General features: G+C 30.9%; 1 protein-coding gene across 1 annotated transcript in view; it reads right to left on the minus strand.

The window, feature by feature from the left end:
* LOC134698647 (protein FAM135A-like) overlaps positions 1–9,314 on the minus strand; it is a 55,002-nt gene extending 45,688 nt beyond the window's left edge. The window contains exons 1-2 of the mRNA XM_063560507.1: positions 9,185–9,314; positions 335–416 (exon numbers count right to left, since the gene is read on the minus strand). Coding sequence (XP_063416577.1) covers positions 335–411 — 77 coding nt within the window. The 5' untranslated portion in view covers positions 412–416; positions 9,185–9,314. The remainder of the gene's footprint in view (positions 1–334; positions 417–9,184) is intronic.
* Positions 9,315–11,344: the final 2,030 nt, after the last annotated feature.

Here is an 11,344-nt window from a genome sequence, read left to right on the forward strand (position 1 = left end):
TAATTTTAACCAAAAAAAACCATGAATTGTAAAAGCCACACTCTGACTAATAATACATGTACAGTTAGATTGAAAAGGACATAGTGAAGGCAAAATGATCTATATGGCTCCTTGTACCAATCTTTTAGAGTGAAAATTGCATTTCTTTTCTTTCATGTACAACTAATGCACTTTTTAGACCAATCCCTTTGTTAAATGTATGAATAAAATAAACTTGGTTAGTCAGCTATGTATATATTTAATTTTGATTATGTTGTCCTAAAAAATATAACTGTTATACATGTTATACACAATTCCTTTTTATTATGACAAGAAAGTAAGTTAGATGACTTACCCTCTTTGAAACAGATCCACATTGTAGAATTTATGGAATTCAACCAGAAACTCTAAGATAGCCTGTAGTTCAGACATATCATCTGAAAAAAAAAATATAAAGTTGTTTGATTTCTCTAAAACAAAGCGTTCTCTGAGTAGATACAAAATTCAAAATAAATCAACATTGCTATGTCCACTTCCTGATTCATACCTATATTTATCATGATTAGTATGTGTGCTAAATAATGTAGATCATTTGAGAATTTGAATTGGAGGTGTAAAAAATACCTCTATGTAATCCTATCCTGCTTCTCAGGTCTCATGTTGATAAAAAAAATGTCCAACTCTGATCTGTTTTACAAAAACATATATACTGTGTTAATTCATGTAATTCTACATGATTATTTCCCGTCATTGATGAGTTTGATCAGACCATGTAAACCATTATCATCATAATAACAGTTTGTAGCAAGGTAAGCCTTGTCAGCAATATAACAAAGAAATTAACATGTAATTTACTGAAAGTTGCAGATATTCAATATCATCATTTACCTAGGATTATGGATTTTTTATTGTCAAGACTCAGGTCTAAAAGGTTAGGAACACTTAAAGAAGGATGTAGTTTTATAACTTTCCAATATATTAAGAACAACAAATCATAAGAAGTCATTCTGAAATCTAGTAAATATGATTTATTAATTCTAATGAAGATATTTCATCTGTTGGAAGACAATATTGAATACTTATTGTCTACTAAAATATCTTTACCGGAGTTATAATCCATTAAAAGGCTTTTTCCATTTATTTTTAAATATATTAAGACTGGTAATTTGTAAAACTAGAGGCTCTAAAGAGCCTGTGTCGCTCACCTTGGTCTATGTGCATATTAAACAAAGGACACAAATGGATTCATGACAAAATTGTATTTTGGTGATGGTGATGTGTTTGAAGTTCTTACTTTACTGAACGATTTTGCTTCTTACAATTATATCTATCATGAACTTTGCCCATTAGTAACAGAGAACTATATTTGGTAAAAATTTACATAAATTTACCAAAATAATGAAAATTGTTAAAAATTGACTATAAAGGGCAATAACTCCTTAAGGGGTCAATTGACCATTTAGGTCATGTTGACTTATTTGTAGATCTTACTTTGCTGAACATTATTGCTGTTTACAGTTTATCGCTATCTATAAAAGTATTCAAGATAACCAAAAACGGCAAAATTTCTTTAAAAATTACCAATATGAGGGCAGCAACCCAACAACCAGTTGTCCAATTCATCTGAAAAATTCAGGGCAGATAGATATTGACTTGATTAACAATTTAACTTCTTGTCAGATTTGCTCTAGATGCTTTGGTTTCATAGTTATAAGCAAAAAACTGCATTTTACCCCTATGTTCTATTTTTAGCCGTGGCGGCCATCTTGGTTGAATGGCCAGGTCATCGGACACATTTTTCAAACTAGATACCCCAAAGATGATTGTGGCCTAGTAGCTATATATAGTTTCAGTGGAGATTTTGTAAAAGATTACTTAGATTTATGAAAAATGGTTAAAGATTGACTATAAAGGGCAATAACTCCTAAAGGGGTCAACTGACCATTTTTGGTCATGTTGCCTTATTTGTAGATCTTACTTTACTGAACATTATTGCTGTTTACAGTTTATCTCTATCTATATTAATATTCAAGATAATAACCAAAAACATCAAAATTTCCTCAAAATTACCAATTCAGGGGCAGCAACCCAACAACCGATTGACCGATTCATCTGAAAATAGATCTTGACCTGATAAACATTTTTATCCCATGTCAGATTTCCTCAAAATGCTTTGGTTTTTGAGTTATAAGCCAAAAACTGCATTTTACCCCTTTGTTCTATTTTTGCCGTGGCGGCCATCTTGGTTGGTTTGCCAGGTCACAAAACACAAATTTTATACTAGATAGCCTAAAAATGATTCTGGCTATGTTTGGTAAAATTTGGCCCAGTAGTTTCAGAGGAGAAGATTTTTGTAAAAGTTAACTAAGATTTACGAAAAATGGTTAAAAATTGACTATAAAGGGCAATAACTCCTAAAGGGGTCAACTGACCATTTTGGTCATGTTGACTTATTTGTTAATCTTACTTTGCTGAACATTATTGCTGTATACAGTTTATCTCCATCTATAATAATATTCAAGATAATAACCAAAAACAGTAAAATTTCCTTCAAATTACCAACTTAAGGGCAGCAACCCAACAATGGGTTGTCTGATTCATCTGAAAATTTCAGGGCAGATAGATGTTGAACTGATAAACAATTTTACTCCTTGTCAGATTTGCTCTAAATGCTTTGGTTTTTGAGATATAAGCCAAAAAATGCATTTTACCCCTATATTCTATTTTTAGCTGTAGCGGCCATCTTGGTTGGTTTGCCCAGTCACAAAACACAATTTTTAAACTAGATAGCCTAATAATGATTCTGGCTATATTTGGTTAAATTTGGCCTAGTAGTTTCAGAGGAGAAGATTTTTGTAAAAGTTAACTAAGATTTACGAAAAATGGTTAAAAATTGACTATAAAGGGCAATTACTCCTAAAGGGATCAACTGACCATTTTGGTCATGTTGACTTATTTGTAAATCTTACTTTGCTGAACATTATTGCTGTTTACAGTTTATCTCCATCTATAATAATATTCAAAATAACAACCAAAAACAGTAAAATTTCCTTAAAATTACTAATTTAGGGGCAGCAACCCAACAATGGGTTGTCTGATTCATCTGAAAATTTCAGGGCAGATAGATTTTGACCTGATAAACAATTTTACCCCCATGTCAGATTTGCTCTAAATGCTTTGGTTTTTGAGTTATAAGCCAAAAAATGCATTTTACCCCTATATTCTATTTTTAGCCATGGGGGCCATCTTGGTTGGTTGGCCGGGTCAAAAAACACAAATTTTAAACTAGATACATCAATGATGATTGTGGCTAAGTTTGGTTTAATTTGGCCAAGTAGTTTCAGAGGAGAAGATTTTTGTAAAAGTTAACGACGGACGACGGATGACGGACGACAGACAACGGACGCCAAGTGATGAAAAAGTTGGTTTATTAAAATTAAAAGGAGCCCAAGATCCAACCATCCACATCATGAGTTCCCTTGCATATTGGGGTCTGATATCAGTTGATATATCACTTAGAAAAAAACCAGTTGATAAATTCAATATAAAACCAGAAATCCTGTCTAAATTAAATACCATAAATTTTGAATTAATCAGCATCAGAAATAGTTATCATTATTTTATGAAAAGAAATGCTTTTGAATAATATTTTTTAAAACTATTTTAATTCATTCTGAAATATATTTTACAACATACAAATTACAAGAAACCATTACTTTTTCATTGCTTTCCCAATTGGTAGTTCTATAATGTCATTTCCAATGTCTTGACAATCACCTCTTGTTGTGAAATGATATAGGTCAAACAAATTGTGTCAATTTTTATATATAACTGAGGAAATTTAACCAAATCAATAATATTATGAAATATTCAGTGCAAAATATTTACACTTATCAGGTGTGATTAATAATGACTGTCATAATCCACAACTCTTAACATGCCAAAGGCAATATATCAAATACAGTATCATCATGATCATATAAATATAGAAAATAAATTCCAGCTACATTGTATAATATTTTGCATTTCATTTGCTCTGATAATGTATCTAATCATAAATACTGTACACCAATTACACCTTTGAACAATTATATGCTTATGTTATCACTGAACTAGTATATATATTTTTCCAGGGCCAGCTGAGGAACGCCTCCGGGTGTAAGAATTTCTTACAGCATTGAAGACCTGTTGGTGACCTTCTGTTGTTGGTCAGATTGTTGTCTCTTTGACACATTTCCCATGTCTATTCTCAATTTCATTCTTTAAAATCAACCATGTTATCTATTTAAAAGTGATGTGAAGATTGCATGGTATACCTACATGTATCATCATGGTCATTAACACAAAAAATAAACAGCTGCGCCATGAGCGCATGATACGCCTGACGTCTTGTGTGGAAGTTTTTTGCAATAATCATAAATAGTTTTTGAGAAAATTTTAAGCAACAACCATTTGTTTTTGAGACACATCAGGACATGTGACCCCCCCCCACCCCCCCACCCCCACCCCCCTTGTTTTAAAAAAAAACAAACTAAATATCACTATAACAAAATTTTGAATCAAACCAAAAAGTATACAGATCTTTAGATTAATATAACAAAGAAGTGTGTACAGTTTCAAAATTCAACCAAAAGTATGAACATCTAAAAACAGATTGCATATATATATACATACAGGATGAAAAAATATACATGTACATATCATCATCATGTATATTCATCTACAAAATTGCAAGTTTCCAGTTTGTAAATGATGTTTACACAAACCAGCCGTTTTTGAATACTATTTCTAGTCTCATCTGAGATTATTGATAGCTCTTTCTATGAATTATAATTTCAGGCTTTCAGGTTATGTATTTATTACATAGGAATGAGAGAATCAATAAGTTATACATGTTATACATGTTATATATCCAATCTAAGCAAACAGGCTATTAACATTTGACATTTAAACATAAAATTATAATTGTTGTTGTGTAATTTCCACCATTTCTATAATCATCAGAAACTTTATATTTTCAAAGCTAATATCTTGTGACAAAATTTAAACTTTTGGAAATACTTTTTTTTTTAAAAAGACTTCTCTTTGAACTATGTGAAAATATTGAGACCTAAATTCTCTATAGTCATTATCTTTCTAATATGTTTTGTTTAATTAAGGATTTCTTGTAGAAAGTTATTGATGAAAATATCCAAACAAACATAAAATTGAAAGCAAAGAAGACTAATCAATATACTATTGATATCATATTATAGGTCTAACTAATTCATTGTATCAATTGATCAAACCAAATCTAAATTGTGCAATATTGTTATGCTATGATCCCTGATACTAATTAACAATTTATAACTTATTTCTTTATTAAAACTATCAATTATCTTGATCATGAGTATCAAACAAGGGTTGCAAGGTCCTCAATATGATGAGGCATGCATTCAGTCCTTGACCAATAATTCTATAAATAGACAAGACACCACTATGACGTTACCATATAACTATCCATGCATCGTAATCGTACACAAAAATACCAAACATTTTTACGCTATATAGAACCTTCACTAAACAATGCTAAAAAAAAATTTAAGTCTAAATTATGTTTCTGGTTAGAGTGCGTTGTTGGCCTTGTAAACTTGCATGTGTTCACATGTAAAAGAGGGACAAAAATACCAGAGGGACAGTCAAACTCATAGATGGAAAATAAACTGACAATGCCATGGCCAAAAATGAAAATACATTGACAACACCATGGACAATCAAAGTGATGGATATCACTCATGGAAAGATTAGAACAGTAGTTTGAATTATTTCATATTAAGGTATGGTGGGGAAAATGAACATTTATAAAGCACTATTGCTGAAAATTGTATTTAAAGCAGGTCTTTGGAAGGAAACTTGCTTTTCCAGTATGAGGATAAATGAGCTCAAATTAAATAATATGGGTTTCTAAATTTGCACAATTTTATTTAAACTGCAGTTTATATCTAATCGAAATTATGTTGCCGGTTCTGTACATGTTTCAAGAAAACAAAAAAATGCAAAAATTCTTCTTGTAAATGTTACCAAATATCCTTGTAAGACATAAATTTAGACCAACAGCTAAAAGCTTTAAAGTGCCAACAAACATTATTCCAAAATTTGTTAGATGAAACAGAGGTTATATGGCATTGAAAATCAAAAGTTTTAGAGTGCCTTTTGATCAAATTTTAATGTACTTTTCAACACAGGGCATTTTCAATTTTATTTTTCAACGTAAACTAATTAAAAAACTAATTTTATTGAAATGTGAATTCTTGCTTGATTGCAAAAATATATATTTACTTCTAATAAAATTTCAAATGACTAAAATTGACATTATGATTGATGAGAAATAAACTAATAAACAATGGTTTGTTATAAGTAAAAGTTTATAAATTTTAAAACTGTTTCAAGCCAATTCCTGATAAAAAGTGAACTCATCTAAATTGTTGAATAATTACAGATGATTATTGGAAATTTATCAAGTAAATTATAGGCAATACTTGAATACCTTTTATAGATTCATATTTATATTCATATTTCATTTTTTTAAGATCTTGTTAATCCATGAATCATTTATCTTTCAGATATAATTTACAGAATCACTTTCTGTAATGTAGATCAAAAGTAACTGGCAATTAATAAATCTATCATCCTTATAAGTATCAAACAAGTAATACACACATTTGTGTAATCAATTATGAGGTCAAATACTTGTGTATTAAGAATTAGATGCATATTGTAGTGGTCTTTATAATTATGTAAGACTGAGGTTGATAGGTAATGTGGTCAATTTGATTGGCAGTTAAGGAGGTGGGGCATTGTAATTAAAGGTCCACCATGTCTCTGATTGTTTAGTGATAATGACAGTTGTCAATCATATTATTTGAATCAATACCCACTTACCTAATCAATATGTTTTTAAAGAAGCCTGCACATCAACACACCTTAATGACATACATTCTTTAATGAACTGCTCCAATAATATACCCAGTTTTTTTAGTTTATTTGTGTATTATGTGCACATACATGAGAACTATAGGGAACTATATTTTAGTGTGTATACATTTAGTAACAGTAGCTAACCTGTCCTGTTGTTAGGGAGAGTGGTGCCTAAGTAAAGATTAAGAACAAGTTTTAATCTTTCCAAAAATAAAAATAAAAGTAACAGTGTGTGGGTCAAGTCATATACATGTACAGAGTCCATATTCATAACAAATATGCAAGTTATTTGGCTTTTAAACCAACCCATAAAAAAAAACACCATTTGACATATATACATTTTTGTAAATAATACTATAAATTCAGAAATTATTGGGATGTTATTATTATTGCGAAAAATGCAACAGGGTTATAATTGCAATAATAAGACAGGATTATACGACCACAGAGATTGAACCCTGAAGACTGAACAGTTGGGAAAGTATAGACACAACATTCAAGCTTGATAAAGCTCTGAAATTGGATTGTGATTAAATAGTTGACACAGAATAGGTTTCTTGCACCAAATGAATGTGGTCTTAAGAACTTGAAAAATTTAAATTGGACATTTACCTATTATGGTTCAATATCCAAAATCTAAATACATTGTACATGGTTACAATGTAGATTCAGCTTATCAAACAACCAGAAGAATTCATTTTTTTACATTGATTTGGACTAAATTGAAAACTGGGCCCATAATCAAAAATCTAAGTACATGTTTAGATTCAGCATCAAAGTCAAAAGAACCCCAAGAATTCAATTTTTGTTTAATTTTGGACCCTTTGGACCTTTATGTAGGCCAATTGAAAAACAGGACCAAAAATTAAGAATCTAAATACACTGTTGATGTACATGCAGATTCAGCATATCAAATAACCCTAATAATACAATTTTTGATGAAACAAACAAAGTTTAATTTTGGCCCCTAAATTAGACCAATTTGAAAACAGGGCCATAAATTAAGAATCTTAATACACAGTTAGACTCAGCATATCAAATAAACCTAATTATTCCATTTTTGATTAACATGATGTAATCAAACAAAGTTTAATTATTTTGAACCTTTTGGCCACTAATATCCCTAAACTGTTGGAACCATTACTCCCAAAATCAATCCCAACCTTCCTTTTGTGGTCATAAACCTTTGTGTTAGAATTTCATAGATTTCTATATATTTAATTATAAATACTTAAGTCATTGTGCATAAACCAAGAAAAATGCTTATTTGAGCCCCTTTTTTTGCCCTTAATTTCTAAATTGTTTGGACCAAAAACCCCAAAATCAATTCCAACCTTCCTTTAGTAGTTGTAAAACTTGCATTAAAATGTTATTGATTAAGGTCTAAAATGTACATAATATTCTGACAATTTCCTTGTGTCTAAACAAATTTATGCAAATACTTAACTGGTCTGAATAAAATTTTACTTCATGTATCCAACTAGAGGCTAATGTTACAGACTGCCTTTGTGAACAAAAGACGTCATACAAGATACAATTACAACATTTAAGAAATCAGCTAGAAATATTCTATGTTGACTGAAAATTCTGAAGGAATTAGTGATTTGCACCAAACATTCCTTATTTTTTGCCACCCAAAATAAGAAAATATAATACACCTTATTGCTATTTGTCCGCCATAACTGGATATCACACAGGTTCCTCTAAAATTTTGACGTCATAGACTCATAAAACAAAATATCTGACGCCTCATTGGAAAAGTAATTGTTGTATGACGCTATATTCTTAAGTTTAAGCGGCCGGGCCAGCCGGGAAAAGCAATAAGGAGTATTGATATAAAATATACAAATTGACCCAAATACTCTTGATCTACACTGTAAATCACAAAACACAGGCACTTGTTTCTATCCATTGGAAGACCCATTATCAACGTATATATGCTTGTGTCACAAAAGCTGATGTTGTTCTGGACAGATCTTTCTTATCCGACAAATAAGCATACTAAGTATTTTAATTCCACATATGTGACAAAATTAAAGACATCTTTTATCCTGCATAGCCAAATGAGCAGTTACAAATTAGCATTTACCTATGAAAGGGTGTACAACATTAAATCATTGAACAACAAGAACATGTGTAAAATGTATTGACATTATTGTATACAAATTCTTTATCAGTGACACACAGAATTACATGACAGTATCGACAAAGCTATCTTAAATGACTATTCTATACGCTTTTATTTCACCTGAGTTATTGTCTTTGGAAATATAAATTTATCAGAAGTGCTTCTACATGATAATAATTCTTGGTCTTCTGATCATAACAACCAACAAGAGTTGAAAACCAATCCATTCACTCACTTCCGGTTTTCATGCGTAATGTTTGAACTGGTCCTAAATCAATTATTAAGAAAACCAGACTTTATCAAGTTTATCTCCCTTAGACCATATTTTGTCAAGCAAACACTTAGTAAAGTATAAGCTTTTTAAAAGATTTGTTTGAAACATAGTCATACTTTGAGATTTTAAAACTGCATTTGATAAGAACAATTACTTTAAATAATTTTGATTCCATATTAGCCAACCGAACATGACTAAGCGGAATGGGTTTTACTAATTGTTGAAGGCCATACCGGTGACATCAGATAGCTGTTTTAAAATTTCCTGGTCATTTGGTCTCTTGTGAAGAGTTGTCTCATTGCAATCATACCACACTTTTTTCTAGATACATTATTTTTATGTTTTGGCATTTTAAACTAACGCTTAAGCTATAAAAAAAATTACTGCTAATCAAAACCATCAAATACATATTCAATATAATTATCTTTTAAAGTCCCTATATTGATGCTAAAATGTAAACTCACAACTGGTCGTATATACAGTGGATACTATTACTCAATGTTCATTAATATTTTACAAAGCATTTCATGTGTGTTTTAAAATATGTACATATACTTTAAATAGAATCGGTATCATCCGAGTGCTCCTAAACAGCAGGGAACCCGTGACGAACGAAAAATGAGATGGAAGGGTTTAACGACCTTGACTGGATATGAAAGAATAAGAAGAAGGTATTGCCATTTTGGATTGTAAAAAATAGCAATTTCTTTGCCCAAATCAAGGATTTGTATAGTTAGAAGTTATAACTATACAAATCCTTGCCCAAATCTGCAAATTTCGAGACAGATTAGCAATTGAAATAATGTAAGACTGGGTTTATATTCAAATGAGAAAAACATTTATCGCATTTTCTCTAACTGTTTAACTTAAAATTCAATATCCATGTTTGTTCGAATACATTTTGCATCTAAGTAATTAACAAGACAACTCTTATGATAAAAAAATTATAGTAATTAAGGTCAGAGTTGCAATCTCAGTTTTCAGTGTACAATCACATGATTTATTGAACTCGAGCTACATTACAACGTTAGCCTTAGACGATTTATGAATGGCTATTCTTTAATGTTAATCAGTCTTTCATTTTCTGTATAGTGGTTTGTGTTATATTTTTTTCTCTCTTATAATATTATTTGGCTATGCTGTTATCTGCTCTTTGACTTGTAGTTTTGGTCGCTAGTTTTGTATCTTTCAACAGCAGTGTTTGGTAATTGTCATTTATTTTGATTTTACGAAGAATGCATCGATATTCTAAATTGCCAATGACACAAAACAGTTTATTAATTACAGAGTTGAGTTTGACAAACTTTTAAGATGAGTTTGTTTTTAGGATTGATTATATAAACACGAAGATTTGGTATGATTGCCAATAAGAAACAACTCTTCACAAGATACTAAATGACATAGAAATTGACGGCTACAGGCCATCGTACGCGTAGGCCTTCAACAACTTGATGAGAAAAAAACAATTCCGCATAGTATGCTATAAATTCCCCGAAATGACAAATGTAAAAAAATCAAATGAGAAAACTAACGACCTAATGCATGTACAGAAAATGAACATAAACAAATATGTTATACAGCAACAAACGACAATTATCGACTTACAGGCTCCTGACTTGGGACAGGCACATACATACAGAATATGGCGGGATTGAGCATGTTTGCGGGATCCCAACCATCCCCTAATCTGGGACAGTGGTGAAACGTTACAATTAACACAAGAAGGAACTATAACAAATCAGTTGATAAAGGCTTTCACTCATCAGATTAATATACAAATAGAACATTTTGATGTGAACATCAGTGAATGCATTTTTGGCTCTCCATTGACACCATTTGCGAGTATGGTCTTGAGGAAACGACGATATTTCATCAATGGGACGATAAATGGATGACCCGTGTTAAGAGAGAGAGAGTCATATCACTTGCACGTAAAAGACACTACAAGGCATTAGACCGTTGGTTTTCCCGTTTGAATGGTTTTACACTAGTAATTTTGGGGCCCT

Source organism: Mytilus trossulus, chromosome 1 (genome assembly GCF_036588685.1).
Source record: "Mytilus trossulus isolate FHL-02 chromosome 1, PNRI_Mtr1.1.1.hap1, whole genome shotgun sequence".
NCBI lineage: Eukaryota > Metazoa > Mollusca > Bivalvia > Mytilida > Mytilidae > Mytilus > Mytilus trossulus.